This window comes from Rhea americana, unplaced genomic scaffold (genome assembly GCF_003343005.1).
Source record: "Rhea americana isolate MKP2758 unplaced genomic scaffold, rheAme1 scaffold_145, whole genome shotgun sequence".
Classification (NCBI taxonomy): domain Eukaryota; kingdom Metazoa; phylum Chordata; class Aves; order Rheiformes; family Rheidae; genus Rhea; species Rhea americana.
The window spans coordinates 65213-88402 of NW_028185539.1; the positions used below are offsets into that span (position 1 = coordinate 65213).

Genomic DNA, 23190 nt, shown 5'->3' on the forward strand with positions numbered 1-23190 from the left:
GCCGAGGGCGGGCGGGGGCCGCCGGGGACCCGCCTCGCCTCTGCCCTGAGCCCGCTGGTTGAAGTCGCCGCGGCCGCTTGCCGCGGTGCGTGGGGGACTGGGCGGCTCAGGCGCGGCTCTCCGCGGAGCGGRGGCGGGTTGGAAACGGGAAATGCCTCTTTTCCCACTCTTGCTGCTCTTCTGCCTTTTTTTATTTTATTTGTTTGTTTGTTTATTGTGTGGCCGTGTAGCACTAAGTTACTGCTAAGAGAAGTTGGTTCCAAGTCTTGTGCAACWGCCTGTAACTGGAAGACCCGGAGTGTGCCGGGGGGGAGGAGAGGGGCGCAATCTGGCTGCGGASTCTCTTGGCTATAAACGTTTTTCCTTATCTAAACAGGCAAAAAAAACTGGCACAACATGGTTTTTCGTAATTGAGAGGCACTGGAAAYGGCTGAAAGTCTTGGTCTGGGGCACTCGGCTACTTTCCCTGTGCGGAATGAGGAGAGGTGCTAGCCAGGGAGCTTCTCGAGAATGACTTCGGATGTGTTGTGGCACCTGAAATAAGGAAAACTGACCCTAGGYTCTCCTGAGAGTAGGAACTTTTTGGAAGCTAGCCAAATCTAGGACAAGTACAGAAATGAAAGTCACTGAGGGAAAGAGAGGGAGCTTAGGAAAACAGACCGATGCAACCTTTTTTATTTATTTCTTAGCACTACTACCAAGTCTACTACGATTAAAATCCCATGTTAAGTTGTAAAACAAGCAGAAAGAAGCCAGTAGGTTTGAGGCTTTTAACAGAAATTTGTGGTTAAACAATGAAAAAAACCCATGTTGTCTGCATGGGATCATCCTACTGTTTTTAAGACGTTTCAAGGTAGCCTTGTTATGAACGTTCCTTATGAACGTTCCTTATGAACGTTCCTCTAGCACAATCTCAGTACAATATCAAGCAAGTATTTGTTGAACTGTGTTTGCAATACGTATGCTTAGAAAAGCCTTCGTTCTGCTACTCACAAATGAGATACGGTGGAAGTGCCTGCACCTGAAAGCTTATTCGGTGGAGTGACAAGCTGGAGGTGGATTCTGCTGCAGGGAGGGGGGAAATGAACTCAAATGCTAACTTTCTCGAAACCTTTGGCATTGTTGCCGGCAATAGGCCTCCTATAATCGCCATAATCTGTAACAAGCACTGAACTGTTTACTGTGCAGTGCCTCTGCTTGCTAACCAGGGATTTGGCAGGCCACCTCAGCTGATGTAGCCTCATGTACTTGCTGTGCTTGGCTGCCCTGAACATGTCAGCAATYAAGTCTGTYCCACTTTGTGTCTTAACGAAAGCATATGAGAAAAATCTTTGGGGTTTTTTTTTCTTAGTTGTCTTTTTTTGTCTAGTGATGGTTAACTAGCAATTTCCATCTCTTGTTTGCCTTGGAGTGGTGTCAGAATCCTTGAGGGAAATATGAGAAGGGGAAGATTTCTTATATGAGCTACTAAATGGTTTGAATTAGGACCATAAAACTAAGGAAAAGAGGAAATGTTTGTTGAAGAACTGGGAGGAGACATCTCTGCAATGTTTTCAGCACTGCGTATCTGAGGTTCCCTTTAAATCAGTCTTACTAGAAAATTGGTATTTGTTTAGAGTATACATACTAGGTTCTGTGAGTTACCATTTTGCACTTCAGTTTTACGTTGTCTAAAAACATTTACAACCTACTTTGTTACTGCTCAAAAAGATTAAGTTTGTGCAGTAGTTTATAGGACAAAGTGGATTAGCAATTCCCACAATTTTATCAAATTAATAGAATGTGTTCATATAAATGTATAGCAAAGCTTTACACAGCTTTTTGAAGCTATRCAAGTTAATTTAATAATATTTGACTCTCACACACCAGTAAAGTGATTTTCAGGCCTCCTTGAGTCATGAAGGGCTTACCTGGCTTCCTTCACCTGAATGTCCAAAATCAGAACTTAGTCTCTACAGTTTCCTATTTTCTCTGCATGCAAATAAGACTCAGCAGTTAGCAATACAAACAGGAGTATCTGCTCAAAAAAAAAGGTTGTACTTCCTACTTTGTTCAGTCCAAAGTGCTCTGTGTAGATTTAGTGGTGGTTTCACCAGCTTGCTTGATAATTCTACATCCAAGTGTCAAGTGCTGTCACAGGAAAGTATAGATGATGCCCAGAGTGTTACCAGTTGTTGTCTGAATGATACTGATTTGTCGGCAGAGTGTACCATTCTTGCAGCTTCAAAAGGTTGTGTATTCTTAAAAAGGTGTTGTGCATTTTTATTAGTATTGGTGAATACTGTGTGATTCATCATTAGTTTTGTCAGCATGAAAGAGAAATGCTCTTTGTACGTGAAATAAGGTAGAAAAAGCACAAAGTGCGTGTGATTTGTAGTCATGTAACTGTTCAAGAAGCTCATTGTATTAAGTGTGTGTGTGTGTGTATGTACATTTTTGCCTCTCAAGCTTTCCAAGAATACAAGCTTGTGTTTGTGAATATTTTTACCAGTCTTGCACATCTGAGTGTTGACTTCCTACTTTAGACGTTCTGCATGCAGTCTCACTCCTGATTGATAGCTTCCAGAACACAATTACTGGGATTTATTTATTTGAAGCATTGCGTTTACTACTGATCACCCAAAGTTTGCATTGCTGAATCTAGCCCTGCTAGTTAGTATTTGTTTTATGTGGCCAGGAGGGCTGAATATAAATGAACTTTGAATGTTTGTAGGAATATCTGTGTTCTCTATAACAACGTCTTCTTTTTCTTTTTTTTCTTTTTTTTTTCTTTTTTGCTCATCTGTGACTGGTTATGCTAAAGATTTTGTAATTTCCTTACTTGGACATCTTGCCTCTAAGACAAGAGGAGTCCATAGGTCTGTTTACATCTTTTTTTTCTTTCTTTCTTTTTTTTTTAAAGTCAGTGACGTGACAAGTATTTGAAAGTCAACGTGAAAGAATGAATTATTAGAAGGATCAGAGGAATTTTGAGTTCTTGACCTCAAAGTTCTTGCCATTTTTTGAGGATGCTATCATAGTGTACGTTGCCAAAATGCCCTGTGTTCTGTGAGCTAAATAGTCTGTTTACAGTGCAGTCAGTGTGCTTGCTGTGGGATTAGAAGTGCATGCTAGTAAAAATGTATTTTGTCAGGAATATGCTCACATACACGTTATTTTTATGGCAGCACAGCTGTGTCTGTTAGGGACTTCTGTCAGCAGTTGTCTTGGCAGGAACCGAGTGTCTCTGGGCTTTGGACTGATGTAGCAATAGGGACAGAAATCTGTAGCAGAGATGTGGTCTTTAGAAGTGAGCCGTGGTAAGTTGGGTTTGGGGAGCTGTGAGAGCAAAGACATCTTTCTCTCTTGCCTCTTTTGAGATCGCAGTCACTAAATCTATGCTTCTCTTCTGAATATTRCTTTTCAAGAATAAGCTTTGTAGCTTCTGTAAGCCTGTTACTTGTGGAGCCAGATTGTTTTTGTTACATTAACTTTTTTAAAACCCAAAGAAATTTTTCTATAGTTTAAAAATTAATTAATTTTTATACCTAGGATTTGTCGCTTTCCAAAGTGTGCTTTACCAACTTAAGTCTTCGAACATTAAATTTATAGTTTCCCAAGATACTAAACCAGTTATCTATCCCATTATCTGCATGTCCACCCACCTAATAACCACCACCATCCACAACCACACATAACCACAACCACGTAACTTGCTTCCAAAAGCCACCATCTGTTCTGTTAATTGTTGTGACTTGTGGTATCTAGCCACATGTGCTTAACACCATTCTCCATATGGTAAACTACTCTGTAGCACCTCTACTATCTTGACTGGATAACCTCTGCTTCTTGATACTATTTGATATTGTTGTGCATGAGTGGGGAGAGGCTGCTGAATTCAAGTATAATTTGCTCAATTACAGTTCTGTCCTGTACTTTTTAAATAAATCAATGAAATTAGTTAGTATGCTGATACATTAATTATTAGTTACATAGTACTATCTTCAGAACTTAAATTATTATATGGATAAGATTTCAATGAACTATGTAGAAATAATCATATGCCAGGACTTGGTTTGTGAAATGTATACTTACTCTGAAAATTATCAAGTGCTGAGTTTGGATATAAAAATCATAGCTTCAGTAAGGTTGGAAGGGACCTCTGGAGATCATCTAGTCCAACCTCCTGCTCAGCAGGGATCCTCCATGATAWTAAAGTTATGCCATTTCATAGCAGAAGACTAATAATCCAGCAAAAGAACAATTAGATTACTTGAAAAATGAGTTGTTGGCCCTTGAAAATCAAGGAGAAAACTTAATCTATTTTTAAAATTSAATGGTCTTCTGTACAGGTAAAGACGCCCATACATCTAGTTTGCATTTACTTTTATCATACATGTTAATAAAGAGATTAATTTTGCTGAAGTATACACTTACTAATAAGAATATCATAGCAGATTTTTGAAGCTGTAAAACAAAATATTACCAAGAGTATTTGCCCTAAATATTAGAATTGACTGAGAAACTATTAATGTTTATAAATCTCTTGTAGAATAACATTGTAAGTGTTAGCAAAGTTCTAGAAAGCAATTGTTTGGGGTTAATAGATGTCAGATAAAAGAGGAGTAATGAACAGATACTTTCTTTTGGCGTGCAGTTGGGAGGGTTGCATGTTCTCAAAACTGTTGAAGTCAGAAACATTGAAATTAATCAGCTGTAGTTGTATTTCCTGTTCAATAACCAAATAAAAACATTGGTAAAAGTGTTTATTACCGTCTGTCCACGGATCTTGGAGCGATAAAAATTCTGTTTTCTGTTAMCTGTTCTAATGTTCTGTATTTGTTGTCAACAGCTGAAAAGAAATGTGCCGGCATACTTGGCTTCTTGGAAGGCTTCTCCATGCGTCTTTAGATCCTCCAAATCGGGACTTATGCCAGATCTAGCCAGTGATGGAGTTGTCTGTGCTCCGCTTCAGACATTCACTGAAGAGGAGACAATGCTAAAAAATATGGGTACCTATGTTCTTTTTCTGTATTCCAAGCCATAGTACAGTTTACATAAATAAATATTAATTTCTTAAAACTATTATTAATGCAAAAGTGATATTTGATGGTATTGACTCATGTCTGTTCCAAAATGTCTGGTTCAGCTGAACTGAAATCCTGAAAGCCAACTGGAGCAGTTAACGTACACTCAGTATAGTGACAGATGTGATCAGAGAGTTTGCAATGTAGTCAAGCCTATATGAGACTACTTCAGAAGGAATCTTGAAAGCAAAAGGGGAAAGTGAGGGCCTGAATATCTGGGAAAGAGCTCATGAAAGGCTTAGACTAAACAAAATCGATCTTATCTACAGAATTTGTACACTCAAAATAGCATGCATTGAAGCCTGAGACCATCTCTGTTAAACACAGATTAAATTTATAAAGRAAAAAGATACAGCTAACAGAATAAGTGGAATATTTGAAATACTTTCTATCATTTTTTTGGTCAACTAATGTCACAGGAAAGTGTAGCTGAGATGCTTTTGAAGTTTCTGAATCTATAAGCAGTATTTGTTACTTCAGAGTTTTCTAACTGAGTTTGGAAAACACTTTGATAAATGAGCTTTGTGGCACAATACACTGCTTTACATGAGCAGCTTCTGGGCCTTCAAAGTAGTTGTCTGGGAGACTCAAGGAATAATATACCTAACCTGTCAGAAATACTGCATTGCTGTTATATTGATCSTCAAGTGGAGTTTTAGAATACTTTTACTCTTTCTTTCTTTCTTCTCTTCATTACAGTGAAAAAATTTGCTCAGGAACGAGTTGCACCTCTGGTGAAAAAAATGGATGAGAATTCRAAAATGGAAGAATCTGTAATAAAGGGATTGTTTGAACAAGGGGTCTGCACACTTTTACTTAATCTTTTAGCCAGAAAATGACATTGTTARTATAGATTTATAGCTGTGCACTTTTCAGATTTTTTCAGATGAAAAGATTGAGGTATATGATTCAAATGAACTGATGAGTCATTAAAAGTTGTGGAATTATCAACAGCAGGGTAACCTTTCTCTTCTTCTCTACTGTATTATTACTCTCTCTTTTACTGTAATATTCCATCCATCTCTTCTGTGCCTGTACCACATTCTTAATCTTATTTTTGAGTTCTCTATCTTTTCCTCTCTTTTTTTCATAGATAAGCATAATTGTAAAGAATCCTAGAACTGGCATGACTCTGGTAATAATGTTGCTGGAGAGGGGTACCAGGAGTCCTCTATGTGCTAATTGGGCAGCCAGTTATTGCAGACAACCAATTGATCATTCTTGGAATGAATTGGAACTAAATCTTGGTCTTTTCTACTATGAAACTTAATGTATGTGTTTAGAATGTCATTTTATGCAATGAAAATTCTAAGTATAAGACTTATTGCAGTTGTTCCACTGCAATTAGACGTTACAATTGTTACAGAAAATGTAATCAGATTAATTAGGCTGGTGATTGGCCTGTCTACTGCACATGTTAATTCTTTTTCTTGCATGAATTAACTGTCAACTTCTGTGAGGAATTGTTAGTTTGTTACTTTTTTTTTAAGGGAATTGAAGAAAAATAGGCCTTTTAGGCAAGGGTCTGGAAATAGTTATATTTTGTGGTTTGTCTTAATCTCTTGTCTTTAGTATCAGCTTGGGCTAAGAAGGTATTGACAAGAACTAACAAGAAAAATTGCTGTATTTTCACTCTTAGCTGATGAGTATTGAGCTTGAGGAAGAATATGGAGGAACTAGAGCTTCATTTTTTTCAACCATATTGGTAGTAGAAGAACTTGCCAAAGTTGATCCAGCTGTAGCTCTTCTATGTGAACTCCAAAATACACTAACTAATAAGTTGTTCACTGTATATGGAACAGAAGAACAAAAGAGAAATTACTTGCCCAGAGTGGCTAAAGATATGGTGAGTTAAAGTCTCACTTTACTAAATTATAATATAGTTTTAAATAGTTATGTAATGTTAATGATTAAGTGGTCAACTGCAAGATTAGAAATATCTTTATATATAAATTTTGAAACTCTTCCTAGAGATGAAATCTGTGGTGGTATAGATATCTCCTGGTCATTAGTAGCTGAAAGGTTAAAAAGTGGAAAGGCACTCATTAGTTTCATTTTAATTTAATTTACTGTGGAAAAGAACTTTAAAGCAGTTGATTTTGAGATGCTTGTAACTACACAGTGTTTATATTCTTTATCTCCACACCTGTAACTTAGTTACTTTGATGTTTAAGTTAAAATATTTTAATTTAACAGGCTTATGCTTGTTTATAATTATTTTCCTTTCAAAGCTAGTTACATTTGCCAATGTATACAATAACAAGTAAAATTATTTTTTCTCTTCAATTGATAGATAGGCAGTTTCTGTCTTTCGGAGGTTGGATCTGGGAGTGATGCATTTTCTTTGAAGACCCGGGCCGAAAAGAAGGGAGACTACTATATCATCAACGGCTCAAAGATGTGGATTAGCTTTGCAGAACATGCAGGAGTTTTCTTTGTAATGGCAAATACAGATCCTGCTTTGGTAATTTCCTAAGGAATAGTTGTATTTTCAGTGACAGCTGGTAATATATTACTGTATTTGTATAAATAATCTGGTACTAAAGGTTGRTATTCTTTGCACCTTTTCGTAGCTGAAAAAAACATTTTGTTGAGAAATRTTTTTAAAGGGGGAACCTGCTGCACAGTTCAATAAATTTCTCCCGCTAAAATAAAAATGACAGAATCTTAATTGCACAGCGAAGAGCACAGCAAGCACTGGTGTTATCCTGGGTCACCAAAGAACAGACAGTCTAAGTCCTTCTGACGTTTCTGACTTAACTGGCACATTACTGTTATTAGAAGGTGAACTAGAACTTAGGCTACATGCAATGAAAAATTAACACGTGTGTAACAGTAAAGTATGTTTATGTAACAAAACACAAAGCTGAACATTCATGTTTCATCACATACCAACTTGGATATAGGTAGTAAAGATTCAAAAGAGTGAACTGCAGACTTTAAAATGCACTATACCAGAACAGAAGAGCAATAATCAAATACAAAACTAAATTGCTTACTTTTGTTTTTTTTTAAACTTTCAGTATCTCCTTTTTAAAAGTTTAACTTGAAGATACTTATTTTTAAGTTTCAAAGTCTTAACTAATGAAAAGGAAGTTGTTTTTCTTTTACTCAGTGGAACAGTTGAGCATCCTGTYGTTTTCTTTCTGAATTTGAATTTGTTTGTTTAAAAGCAGACGGGTGATTTGAGTTCTACATAAACTGAAAATAGATTTAGTAATACAGTGTCCATATTCATCAACTACTGATCATTGCCTAATCTGGAATTGTTTCTTTAATATAACATTTTACAAAAATGTGTGATAAGTATTTATCTTAAAAGTTATAAATTTTCTTTTATGTTTAAATATGCAAGAAGGAGATTAAAAGTTGATGTTGCTTGAAGTTTAAGTAACAGTTGACATAGATATAAATGAAAGAACAGACCACTGTGGAGTTGTATATTGAAATATACACTCTACACTAGCAGCTCCCAGTTGGTGAGACAGTTTGTCATTAAGGTGGTAAGGGCAGAAGAAACAGCAGGCTCACCTTTAATAAGAGACAACCCTTCTACAAGAATCACAGCACTTTTACTTCCTCTGTCACCCTCTAATGAGAGGAACTGCTCTGCTAGGGACAGAAGGAGATGGGACCATGGCCAGGAACACCTCGCATCTGTTTGTCTTGTGGCCGTTGTGTTAAGAGATGTGGTGTTTTGGGGGTAGGGGAAGGGATTGCTGAGAAATGTGAATGAGTGAGAAAAGGAGAGAGAAGAGAGAGTAACAATAAATGAAGGGAGAAAGAAACCACTATGAGGTCAGCTTAGCGGTTTGGGAATCACTGTACTGTATTGCAAGAACCTATTTTAAAAGACTTCAGAGATGTGAATATTTTAAGCCTGTGCTTAGAAGATGCCAGAATTTAGACTAGCTATACAATCTGTGTTGTCATGTGCTTTTCGTGTCCTGTCTAAATCATGAACTGAATATCAAATTATTAACTCTTTGAGCTTTTTCATAAAAAAAAAAAATCATAATAACTTCAGTGCTTTATTAAATATTTTCCCCACAACCTCTCTGGTGTAAAAATACAGTACTAGTCATGTTCTACAGACCAGAAGCACATGGAGAATGTGCCCTTTAATTCTGGTGTCCACTTACATCTTTTATAATACTTATTAGGATATAACACTCTGAATATTCAAATGCAGTTCCCAGTGATGTCAGTCTTGGTAGGGAGTGCTCATAGTTTGGACAAACTCCAAAGGAAATGTATGTTGTTTGCAGGCCTCTGTGAGAAGTATACCTGAAGTAATTGGGCTTAAGTAAAATCTTGCATCCCGTAGACTCATGTGACTGATGGCGGTAGGGCCATTATTCAGCTGACCACGTCAGCCTAAAGACATCCTCTGTTTACTTGCAGTCCTTCATTTAACTGCGACATATTCCAACAGCAAGCAGTAGCTTCAGTGCACAGCTCTGACTCGCTTTCCCAGAGACTTCCTGTATAGATAGGCACTATAAAAGATAGGTGCCATCTTTTTTTTTTTTTTTTTTTGTAGTTTCAGTCTCTAGTCTTATGAGAACTTTTAAGGTTATTTTTATTGTATTTTTCCCATTACTTTTTTTTTTAATATAGAATGGTATACTTTGGCCTTTGTTAAGCTATAATTAGTCCACATAGAGGGAACAGGTGATGGTACCAGTGCTTTATTTAGTAATGTAATATTAAGCAAGTGTAAATTTCAGTATTGGAATGAGGTATTTGGACCCCATTTGCTGATACTGTTTTTTTTAAAGTTTTTGATTATTTTTTAATTCATCTTAGGGATACAAGGGAATTACATGCTTCATAGTAGATCGCAACACAGAAGGACTACAGGTGGGGAAGAAGGAGAATAAGCTTGGAATTAGAGCATCCTCTACCTGCCCAGTAACATTTGAAAATGTTAAGGTATGGTAAGTTATTTAGCTGTTGAAACATAGTTTGTGCATAATTTGAGTATGGCCATATGTAAGAAAAGAATGTTAAGTAAATACCTGATTTTATTATTTTTTTTTTTTCTATAAGCATACTGAGTATTTGCCTTTACGTGACTTTCCTCCCCATTCTTTCACAAAAGATCWGAGAGGGATTGAATTTCTTAAATTTTGATACAGTTTTTGACTYGTGAATTAATTCTGAATAGTTAATTATCAGTTTATAATAATTCATATTGGAGAAGGTTCTGATCATATACAGAATTAAATGTCTTATATATTTTATGCCTTCATTTATGAGGAACGTTTGATTCATCTGTGAAACCTGCTAGCAGTTGCAAAGCTGAATAGAATAAGAATAACCGAGTGGTTTTATTCTGTAGGTTCCCGAGACCAATATCCTGGGACAGGTTGGGCAAGGCTATAAGTATGCAATTGGAATGCTAAATTGCGGAAGAATAGGTATTGCTGCACAGGTGGGTACTGGATGACAAATTGACCATGAGCCAGCAATGTGCCCTTGTGGCCAGGAAGGCCAATGGTGTCCTGGGGTGCATTAGGAAGAGTGTTGCCAGCAGGTCGAGGGAGGTGATCCTGCCCCTCTACTCAGCCCTGGGGAGGCCTCATCTCAAGTACTGCGTCCAGTTCTTGGCTCCCCAGGACAAGAGAGACATGGAGCTACTGGAGAGAGTCCAGCGTAGGGCTGCAAGGATGATCAGAGGGCTGGAGCACCTGCCCTACGAGGAACGGCTGAGAGAGCTGGGCCTCTTCAGCCTGGGGAAGAGAMGACTGAGAGGGGGATCTTGTCAATGTGTACAAGTACCTGAAGGGAGGGTGTCAAGGGGACGGGGACAAACTCGTTTCAGTTGTCCCATGTGACAGGACAAGAGGCAATGACAGAAATTGAAGCGCAGGAAGTTCTGCCTGAGCGTGAGGGGGAATTTCTTCCCTGTGAGAGTGACGGAGCCCTGGACCAGGTTGCCCAGAGAGGTTGTGGAGTCTCCTCTGGAGATCTTCAAGGCCCGCCTGGCTGTAACCCTGTCTACCGTACTCTAGGTGACCCTGCTGAGCAGGAGGGTTGGACTAGATGATCTCCAGAGGTCGCTTCCAACCTTACTGATTCTATGATTCTATGACTGTTTAATACTGAATGCAGTCATTATAGGATTTTGAATTTGGGCTGAAACCTACAAAGTATTGAAAGTCTTAAAGAGTAAATATTTAGAAAGTACTTCATGAAAAACTCTATTGCCACTAGATGTCACTATTCCTGTACCTAAGTTACAGCGACATACTGAAACGATAAATGGCAAAATTCTCATTTAGTGACATGAGCAGTAGATTTAAGAAACATTAAAGGCAATTAGTTTGCCTTTGGTTACCTACTACTACTGAAGTATATCAATGTTCTTCTATTATGTTCTAGAAAACTAACTCTTTGGAAAATATAATGTACTGAGAAGCATAGTAATGCTTCTAGCCATAATTGTTTGGGATAGTCAAATGAGATCTTATGCTCTGTAACTTATTTTAAAATCACAAAATAAAYATGAATTTTTAATATCAAAATTTTCTAGTTCATTGCTGTGCTTGAAAATAATATATTATGGCATCTTTGGGGAAAGTGTTTGTGGACCTTTGAGTTATTTAAAAATACTGTATTTTCTGTAAACTACAGTTGGATCTCAAACTACAGTTTGTTTCAGGAATCTGGATTCAGCAATGTGAAAACTTGCCATAAACTATTGTATTTTCAATTTACCTCTAAAAGTAGATGCAATTAATAAATGTCTCTATTTTTTATTTTTATTTTGTTGTGGATTATGTTGTGCTATAATAGATGTAATCTTTCTGTACTATTRTTCTCCCTTATCTTTTACCCAGGCCTGCAAACAGCCCAGGAGTAACAGGTCATCCTGAAGTTTAGGCTTTCCACACAGCAGTATGCTATGCTACTAAATGGATTGGCTTTTCCATCCTTTTTAAAGATTATCTGTGATTAAACTTTGTTTGATATGGCATTTAAAAACTGGAGCCATGGGACACATTGTTCCTGGAGATATAAATAATCTAGATACTCTGGCAGTAAAATACATGATCTGTATTTTACTCTAATTACTCCAAGTTACACTTATAACCTCATTAAAAGTTAAGGTCAAGTAGTTGTTATATTTTAGTTACTACTTTTGTTGGCACCTTCAAATGAAATGTGCTTGAATGAGCAAGAATGGCAGTTCTAAAGCCCTATAGTACTGAATTTAGTTTTGCAGGAGTAATAGTTTAAAGACAGTTAACATCTTAAAAATATAATTGCAGCTGTGAAAAAGGTTTCAGTTAGTTCTAGTGCAAAGTAGTTCTATTATTATAGATGCTGAAGTTGGTATACTTAGCTCATCTCTACATGTCATCTCTACATATCAAATCTGATAGTACAGCTAATCTGTGGTGTACTATATTACTTCTTTATGTTCATTTCCCTTTTTAAGAACCTTAAACTATTAGGGAGTGATGCAGCAGTGCACCAGGCTCATCCACCTGGCTAAACGGCTCAACTTCTTTTTTCTCTTTCTGCTTTTTTTCTTCTTTTCTCCAGCCCTTGAATTGAGCTGGGAGACTCCTTAAGAGTGAYCTTACAGCTCAGTAGCTCTGAAGTTACCCAGGGGTTATGGTCTATTTATGTATCTGAGTTCCGTCAAAGTCACACTAGCAAAATATATATATGTGTGTGTGTATATATACATACTATTGAACATCATTAAAAGTAAATTGACGTAAGCTGCTTGATGACAGAGCAGACTGTCATGCTCTAGTATCCTRTCATGGCTTGGAAAAGTTTTGAGATTCCAATTTAACTACTTACTACTATTTTTTTCCTTTAGTTCATGTCATTCATTTCCTTTTTATTCTTTCCTTATTTTATGTTTCCCTTGATGTAATTTTCTATTTTTTGTTTCTCTTATGAAGAAACTAGTTAGAAAGAATGCCTCCAGATGGATAGGTAGTTATGAAATTAAATCAGCTGATTTTATTTACTACCAGTGATATATYCCAAGCTATATGAAAGGCAGCATCCTTTCTTTACTGTGTTCTTTGCATTGTAATATGCTTCTCAAAATTCGGTATTTTCAAAGTTGTAAAACYTCTAGTATGCTTCACAGATTTCATAATGCTTGTTTAATGCTGACAAATTGGGAACAACATAGATGTAAGTTAGTTTCTTTATAAATGTTAGCATGTATTTTTCTCAGATCAYGTCCTCCAGGATTAGTGTATAATGCACTTAAATGTTTACAGACAAAACCAAGATCTTTTCAAATAATTATATCTTCATCCTGAGGCAAGCATTAATTCTTGTTAGCATTAATAGTGGATTATGGAGTGTTATTAAAGAAAAAACTGTGGCTTTTTACTGATGACATTCAAGATGTGAGTATTAGGTAGGATGAATTCTGTTAACATTGCGTACTTGAGACATCATGTTCAGAGTACTAGTACTGCAACAGCTAGCTTTTTATTCCTTGGTCAATGATTTTGATCCAGCTCAACTAAGGAAGATTAAGTTTTCTTCTTAGTTACTGTTGATGCCTTGTACAAAATTCACTGTTGTGTTCTTCCAGTTCCTTGTAAGTAAATGTGTTCTGCTGTTTTCCTTAGACTGAGGAAAGTTTGTGGAAAGACAGTGGGTCTTCTGAAATTATTCTGTCAATGTGGTTTTTTTTTCCAGAAAATACTAGAACTAATGCTACGTCTTCTTTCACTATACTAATTCTCTAACTTCTAAAATAAATTACTGATTCTGACATCCTGGTATCTTCTATAAAAAGAGAAATTATTTTTAATGTGAGAATAATTTTAAATAATCCTTCAAATCATCTTTCTTTTAATAATGTAACATATATCTGTAGCATTCAGTTTATAGTCATTTTCCTGTGTAATTTTCCCAGAAACATTTAATACTTGAGAAACTGTATTTGACCGATAACTCAAAGACAGACGGTGTTTTTATAAATCTGTTGCCTTTAATGACAGGGTTTCTTTCAGGAGTATGGAATAGACTTCAGTCCTCAAACAATTATTTTGGTTATGACTTACCTCAGTGAGTCTAGTAATTGTTAAAACTCTGGCTTTTGAGATTCTATACAGAATTTTTATTATATTTTGGCTTTATGTAATTTTTAATAATCTCTAGGTAGGAAGAAAACTTAACTTTTCTCTTGAATATGAGGCTTTTTAGCAAGGCARACTCTCTGACCAGAAGAATGACTGCTATCTCCATTGGATGCATTCAGATAACTAACCTTTTGCTGAATATGTTATTTGTTTCTTGCAGATGTTAGGATTGGCACAGGGATGTTTTGACCATACAATTCCCTATACAAAGCAGAGAGTCCAGTTTGGCAAAAGTGTCTTTGATTTCCAGGTATTTGTCAGTGGATATATGGGAAGTTTTCTGCAAGAGAATAGTAGTTATCACACAGTATGAAGTCAGTACAACAAGTAATCCGATTGGCATAATTTGTGCTTCATCTTGTGTTGTGTCTCTACTCTTCAGTATTTGTGCGTTGTTCAAAAAATTTCGGATCAACATTTATTTGTCATGTAAAATATGTATGTTTATGCAAATACTATATAAAGATTTAAAACTTCAGTACATATTTAATGTAAATCTTTTGTTTGATAATATATTATTTGCATTTGAAAATATACGCATGGAACTGCTTTTGTTTTTAATCTCAGTGTGTTGAATATGTCAATGTTTATACCCTTTTCATGAGGTAGGGGAAGGTATTTTTCTGGAGACATTAGAAAATACAAAGATGAGGAAAACYGATTGAATTATTAGATTTCCTGTGTTATACAAAGACATTTAGTTTTCATGATTATATCTTAAAATGAAAAAAGACTCTTTGTTACAAAAATGATATATAGGAAGATGTATAAATTGCAATTACTATAGTAGTTTCCTCGTTAAAAGAAACCTACGTCTTGGCTGAAGAGAAGGAACATTAATACTACTCRTAATTTATAGAAATTTTAGGAAGCATCCACAGATAACTAGAAGATTATTGGAACCCTGTCTTTTGAATGGGAAATAGGATTTATAATTGTCTAATAATTCTGTTGTTTTGAGCCACATATGTATTTTTGCAAATTTTAGGGAGCAATGATAATGTTGGGTAAATTCTAGTAAGATGAAAATTTTCATTGTATTTAGGAGCAAGTTGGACCTCTAAATGTTCATTTTCAATCATCTTAATGTTTGGATCTTTTTACATAAACCTATCTTCTATAATACCTACCATTCAGAAGTGAGCTCCATCACCTCTCTCTTCCCTGTGAGCCCRTTCACCAGTCATGTCCTCTATACTTCTATGCTAGTCCTAAATCTTCTCTCATGGTTATGGGGCCGGGGAAGAAATAGTTGTCCYCTTGCTAGTTCCATCCCCACTCCCCTTGTTAGTTTCTTCAAAGGGGGCCTTTTCTTTGAGTCTTTCTGTGTTAAGCTTCCTCAGGGAACTAGACTTTTTAACATAAGAATTTTCTCAATAGATAGCTGCAAAATAAACAAACAAATTTGGCTGAAGTTTTCCTTGATGTTCATGAAGGCAGTTAGGTTCATGTTACACCCTCTTACCTAGCCAAGATAGATTGTCTAGGCAAGAAGTTCCCCAGTACTCCTGAATACAAGAAGAGGGAAGGAAAGCATGGGAGTGCAGTTCCTAAAAAGGACTTCGGCTCAGTTTTTCCCRACTACGATATAGATGCAGAGGCACATGGAATTACTAGTCCATCTGCAACTTTGTTATTTTAGAGTATAGGTATGTTCCTTTGAGAGCAATGATTTTGCTAGAAGCTCCAATTAAATACTAGTCTGTCTGACTTGCGGCCTGCTTATTACAGGGGATGCAACATCAGATAGCTCATGTGGCCACACAATTGGAAGCTGCAAGGTTGTTGACCTACAATGCAGCTCGGCTTGCAGAAGCAGGAAGGCCATTCATAAAGGAGGCAAGCATGGCCAAATACTATGCTGCTGAGGTAACTTAAARGTTTATTTGTTGCTTCTGTTACAGACTGAATGGATTTGAATTCATATTTTGCTGTGAAATTTGTGGATGTACTTTTATCTTGTTTCTCACTCTCAGTTCAATAGGGAGTGTAAAGCAGGCTACTGAAGAATAAACTGCTCAAGCTCCTAAATAAAATTTTGAAAAATCAAACAACGTTAGAAAAAAAAAAAGTAAATTAGCATTTTTCACTCATTCACAGAGATTACATTGTCTCAGAATTCTCTTTGTGGTTAGGGCAATGGCATGGATAAAAGTCGTTTTGAAATCATGTCAACTCTTCTGGTCACAATGTGAGTCTTAATAGAATTCAAAACCAGGTGTGTACAGGATCACTCATTCCAGTTGCTGTTTTGAATACTGCTACTACTACTCATGGTCAGTACAGAATATGAACTATTGGAATAACAGTGAATTCTACATGTCCTCAGGTGAGTGACATGAGAATGATTCTTATTTGTATATGATGTATTAGCATATTATTTGTGTTCTAAAATAACTTACATAAAAAAAAGTCCACTTTTCTAGTTACTACTTCAATTACTGTTTTGGTTTAAATAGCTTCAAAGAATAAAGTCTGCTACTACCTGTGTGAAGTTAAATGCTGATACTTTTAACTGTGAAACTCAYTTTTCATAGGTTGCAACACTGACGACTAGTAGATGTGTTGAATGGATGGGTGGTGTTGGATTCACGAAAGATTATCCAATTGAAAAATATTACCGTGATTGCAAGATAGGTGRGTCACATGTTTTTACTCAATATTTCTTGTAGCATTACTCAAGTTTGGGCTTGAATGACAGGCTGTTTTTTTCATTATTACTTAAAGATATTTTTCGCTTGACACTATAATCAGGACTGATTTAAACGTTTAGCTATAAGGAGGTAAAACTTTAAGTATAAGGCCTAACTAAAATGTTTGATTAGATATATCTAATACACAGATGCACATTTTGTCCTGTTTCATAGAAAAAATTGAAAATTCAGCTCATTAAGCTAAAGAGGGTATCTGTGTGGAGTTCTATTTTCAAGATTTCCTTATTTACAAGTCTAATTCCTAGACCTAGTCATGTGACATTTCCAACAGTATTATCCTTTACTTTTATTGCTGATATCATTTAAAAATACTTAATTTTTATTGGTTATTTAGGAATTGATTTTCAGGAGAATTTCTTGCTATTCAGTTTTACCAGCAGAAAAGGATTTTCACTCTTGTGGACAATAAAATATTAAAATATTAGTTTATGTAAATATTAATTCTGCTCCCAAAACTTGCTCACCAAATCTTCATAATTGTAAGTGTTCTAACTGGAATGTTAGAACAAGAGCTTGATCTTTCTTCATATATTCACTGCCATTTTATATTCTTCTAATTTATATTCTTCTGATTTCAGGTACAATATATGAAGGAACTTCAAATATCCAGTTGAGCACCATTGCAAAAAGCTTAGCACAGGAGTACTGAAACCATAAGGACTTCTTGACTGTTACAGAAATTATTCCACTGAACATTAATCTTGARTTTTACATTTACCTGTAATTATAAAATTACCAAATAATTATAAAATAACCAAAAATACGTTGTCATTGATGAAATCATAAGGAAAACCATGAATTTACATTTCTTGATAGAGAGTAGTTTGTGTGAAATCATGGAATTCCATWTTCAATTCCAAATCATGATAAAAATATGTAATTGTATATCTTCTGACAACCTTCTATATAGTACACTGATTTAAATTAATTACTTTAGACTTTACAGTGTATCTCAATTCTGAGATTTCAAAACAAAAACAAAAGAAGCAAWTTTTTGCCTGATGCAAAAGGATGTGTTAAGCTGCCTGGGAGAAAAAAAGATTCTAGAAGTGTAGTAGAGCTGCTGTTTGTTCTTGATACCCCATATTAGCAGGCGGTGCAAGGAGAGGTGTGTGGAAATAGAAGTGATGGTTTCCTCTCTTCCTGGCTGAGCGATTCCTATGGAGTTGCTGTAATTGAAGTAATTTTTATAGCAGCCCTTAGTGTATTCTTAAGTATATCTTGGTAATTAAGCCCTTCCAGCCCCAATTTGTAGTATGAATGGTAGATAATATCTACCACCCTTTCCAGCCTTCTTCAACTGTTAAGGGTTTTAATCTAAGGGGCTGTTTACAGTTCTCCTTTTATAAAAGGTTGAGTTGAAATCTCTGTGAAACGGGGTTAAAAAAGACCTAGTAGTTTTGCAAGACAAAGATATAAGGGAAGTAATAGGAATTCTGTAATACCACCTCACAGTAGCTTTTCCATGTTCAATGCATTTTACATAGAAAAACCCTGAGGATTTAAGTGAGCGTTAGTTAATTTGCAACTGAGAAAACTCTCTCATGGAAGTCAATAGTTCTCTACAAGGAGAGAAGAGTGTTTCTCCATTTGAGATATCCTTTCCCCTTTTGAGGAGAAAAGAGAGAATTTTTTATATATGTATGTGTGTATATGCACACACACAATATTTTTCCAAGAGTATTTGTTTTATGTCCCTCTCTGTTTACTCTACTACTATGTTAGAAGTATTTCGTTTACCAAAGWAGTCTCCTCAGCGTTGGAGAGCTAATAAACTAAGAATCAAGAGACTGAAAACTTAGTAGCTGAAAAAATAACGCTGGTAATGAGAATTTGTTCAAGTGTTTTGGTGGAAAGAAGAGTTGTGTTTTGGCCAATTTAGAAGAATCTAATTTTTAAAGCTTACTTTACTGATGCTTTGCTTTGCTTTACATCACTGATGCTTCACTTTGAATAGGGCTTAGGCTGAAGGGATAGGAATAGGGAGTCTGAAGCTCCCAAAAGATTTTCTAGTTAAGCTAGGAAAAATGAGATTTAACTAGTATGATGCATGTTGAGTGAAACAAGCAGATTGCAGTGTGTAATACTATACAAAGAAACAAGCAAGACGGGAAAGCACCATTAAATTTGTAAATTGTTTTCTAACTTGCTGTCAGCCTAAAAAGGAAGTAACTACTTTAGTGAATGACTCCCCCACACACCCACTTTGCCTGTTGATAGGCAAAGGATTAATGTTGTAATTATCCTTATGCCTAAGAAGCAAGTACCWTCCATATTTTTGATCAATAACTTGGAGATTTGCAAAATACAGGAGTAGAAGRATAGACTAGATGATATTTGAAGGTTTCTTCTAGCTGTATTAAAAATGCATTTTAGGTTGCTTGCAGACTTGCTTTCAGCTGAACACAGCCCCTGAGGATATTATTAGACTAGTATGAAGACTACATTCACTGCAACAGCTAACTATAATTATTCTACTCAAAATGCTCTACATGTGAGTCTAAAGTGAGTATAACCAAGCTACAAAATGTTTGTTATATTGAAGAATATGAGTATATTAATATGAGAGGCAGTCCTTAAYGACAGTTTAGCCTGCTTTGCTAACATGAGTGTCAATATTGAGATCAGATTTTTGATTCATACTGTTTAATGGGCCTCCTAGTTTGATATRCTGTCTTAGCCTGGCTTCTGGGGTTTTGCATGAGTCTGGGAAGTAAGTGAGTGGCATTACTCACCTGAGTTAACACAGTGCTAAAAGCAAACCTGTTATGGATCAAGTTTTATGGAGAAAAGTACTGAGCTCCCTGAAGGACTGCTAAAAGCTGGCTGTCCAGGGTTATGTAAAAGGGCTATCTCTTTTTGTAGAACTCTCAGGAAAGCATTTTTTAAAAAAATACTCTGAACAAATCAAAATAGTGTGATTTCCTGCAAACATAAATTGCATGCTATACTCCAGGAGACCACCTGAATAGCCTTGTCAGCTAATTAACAGTTCATCTTATAAAAGGAAGGCCAATGATTTGATCAGTTTTATAGCTGTGAATGTTTTGTGTCTCTTGGTTACATATGCTGTGTTCTGTAAGTGCACAATATCTTCTGAAAGAAATGTRTGCATTATATTTGGTGCTTGTCTACGAAGTTCTGTGGAGAAATAGGCATGTATGAATTGTAACYACTGAGTTCCACTGGAAAAAGCATCATGGATTGTCATAAATCACACTTCTACATTTGGCACTGATAGGCTTAGGACTGTCCATGGTGGTTGGTAGATTGTAGGGCTACAGAGGTGGTATTGTGAATGTTACAAAGCTTTCAGTGATGATGACAGGACTTARATCTATTTTATGCAAGCACTGTGTTTATTGTATTTAGTTTTTCCCTTTTTATGCCTCACTCAACCCAGTCAATCTAATCTATTGCACTGGAACATCTTCAGTAATAGAAGGTTACAATTGTTCTTTTCTGGTTAGAAAAAATGACATGTATTGAGAATGTATAAAAAAAGTGCCTGCATTCGGTATTTGGCTAAATGCAATGCTAGTAGTGTGTGTCAGCTGAAGTTCTCTAATAATTTTAAATCTTGTCCCAGATTTTGTGCTTTTTTCATATGGGACACAATGAACAGATTTTTTTTTTAAGTACTGTTCTGGTTCATGGTAAAGCTCTGAGACAGATTTGCATAGCAGGGTTTAATTGCTGCATGGAAATTACTCAAATAGAGCATTTTATGTGATATTTTCTGTGGTGATGTTTGTTCTTTTTTCTTTTTTTTYCCATATCAAGATTTTTAGAGAAGTCTTATGTGAAGTATAAAACATATAAGCTATTTAAAGATATTGATAAAAAGTTTTCAGCTTAGACAAGAAAAATGAAGGAGCTTTGGGTTGGCCTTGTGGTCACCATTGCAAACCTCAATACTGAAAAATAACACAGTTACGTGATTTAGTGCATTTCAAGTAACTGGAGAGAATTTTACATTGTCCGACAAGTAGAGCAAAAGAACAGTAGAATGAAATTAAGAAAAATATAAATTAGTTGGATATGATGAACTAATGAATTATTTTCATTAGATGGTGCAATGATCTAATTAAGTTGAGAACACTATTGTTTGAGTACTACACTACAATAGAGGAAGTACCTAAGGAAGTAGGAGCTGCTGATGTGCTAAATTAGAAGATTCATAGGAGAACAGTTTTACATTTTTCCATTTATTTTCCAGAGATTTACAGAAAAAGACTTGCTCTTTGTGAGCCTTTTACTATTTAAAGAATGTTCCAATTAATGTATTGCATTTGGAATTACATTACATGTCCATTTGGAAATCTTGGTGAGAGACCATTTCGAGTTCTTCATACCAAGAGAATCTCAATTTGAAATGCAATCTGGTTTGAAATGCAGTCTGGTTCTCAAGAAGCTGTCTGACTTTGAGCTTGTTGATTGAATATGTGAGAATTGAAAAAACATTTCTCCTTTACYCCAAAGTATATTTACTGCACCAATGTGATAAATCTTCTTATAGGAGAGTTACATGAAAATGGTTAACAAATACCACAAATACTTCATAAATACTTACCTGTTACGTTATTTCTATACAAACTATTGAAGGAGGCACAGATCAAATGGGAGTTGAAGGGAAGATGAATATATATTACATGATTCCCAAGGAATTCTCACATGATTTGTTATTTGTTATTTTGAGTTACTGTAGTTGTAGAGTGTTTTCCAAAGAAATGTCCTTGTGTTTGAGATGTAATTCTAGATCTAGGTGAAGTGGAATGGCTGGAATTCTTAACTGTCCTGCACTTAGCTGCCTAGAGCTAAGTAACACGGTCAACTGTATGCACAGGATGAGCAGGAAGCAAGTACATTGTTGGTTTGCTTCTAACCATTCTTGCTAAGTACATTTTGAAACTATACACAGTCAAGTATCAATGCATAATTAATCCAGAGCCCTAGACTAACAAATAGGAATTATAAAAATAGGCCAATTTTAAAATCAGTCAAAACAAAGTCCAGCTTTGCAGCATTGAGGGTGGTTTCTCATCTGATACCAGAGACATTATTAAGCTGCTTTGAAGTCTTGACATTGATTATCCTCTAAAAATACTCTGTTTATGTGTAATGTCTCTGTAACACATTAAGTTACCAGAACTAGCCAGTGTGTTTCCTAATAGCATATTTCATAAATCAGAGTGTTCGAATGTTAACTGATCGTTGGTATGTTAAAGTTCTAAAAAATGTGCAATGTGCAATGTTACATTTTTTCTAGTAAAAAAAAAATCTTACAAAGCATTTTTTTAAATAGAAATAAAGATATAAAGTCTCAACAGGCAGCCGTAGCATTCTTGTATATTATTCTCTTTTTCAGGATCAAATGGATTTACATCTTCGTGAAACTGTTCTTCCTCTAAGTGTCGTCTTAGCTACATTGATACTAATACTAGAGGACTATGCACATAAAGAAATCTCATTGACTTTGCTAAATACTCTGACAAAAAACAAGCCTTCCTCCCAAACAGAAAACAGTATCTCTATTTTCAGAGATAAGTAGCCAAGTAACCAGTGGTTTCAGAAGAACTCATTATCAAATGTATGCAATGGGGATTTTTTAAACATCTGGACAAACAATTTAATGAAAAATTTTGTGGGCTATCTGGAGAAAGAAAAACTATTACAAGCTGTAACTGCTATTTTGCGTGATGCTGTGAAGGAAGAAATCCTAAGAGTAGCAGGAAAACCTAAAATACAGCAATAAATCCTTAACTTTCACATTGCTAGCTTGTTTATTTGTGGGTTGCCTGACCAGGAAATTAGCATGTATGAACTGAAAAGTGAATTCTAATCTAGCCAGCAGAACTGAAGGCCTGCTTACAGTCTGCTTGAAATGTGACACAAACCATTGTCACAGTTTGACAGTTTTAAAATGTCTGTTATAAATCAACAGATAAGGCGGGACTGCTTTTGATATGTTTAACAAAGAAGAAATGTCAACTTGCAGATATTAGCAGGACTTAAAATTAGGCTAGCTTCATCTGTAAGATGTCTAAAGGGTCATAATGGGAAAGTGCTCATTGGTGTAAAGAGCTGGAACGTTTTTTAGGGCCAAATGCAAATTAGCAGATCAAGAAATATCTTAAATTTTTCCATCAATGGTACAACTATTTTTCCTGATGTTAATAGGACAGAGAGAAGAGCTGAGCTGCGATATGATCAATTCGTGTTTGATTTGTATCCCATGTCTCTCTGGGCTGAGTAAATTTGGTTCTTTTGGTTTTGAAA

The 23190-nt window shown here is 35.8% G+C and overlaps 1 protein-coding gene across 1 annotated transcript; it reads left to right on the forward strand.

Annotated features, from left to right (window-relative positions):
- Positions 1 to 4828: 4828 nt before the first annotated feature.
- Positions 4829 to 22685, forward strand: ACADSB (acyl-CoA dehydrogenase short/branched chain). Its single transcript, XM_085299094.1, has 10 exons — positions 4829 to 4991; positions 5766 to 5866; positions 6706 to 6912; positions 7360 to 7530; positions 9876 to 10001; positions 10411 to 10503; positions 14358 to 14447; positions 15929 to 16066; positions 16735 to 16834; positions 17490 to 22685. Exons 1-10 carry the CDS (start codon positions 4910 to 4912, stop codon positions 17558 to 17560), a joined length of 1179 nt encoding a protein of 392 aa, XP_085155220.1. The 5' UTR covers positions 4829 to 4909; the 3' UTR covers positions 17561 to 22685.
- The last annotated feature ends 505 nt before the right edge of the window (positions 22686 to 23190 follow it).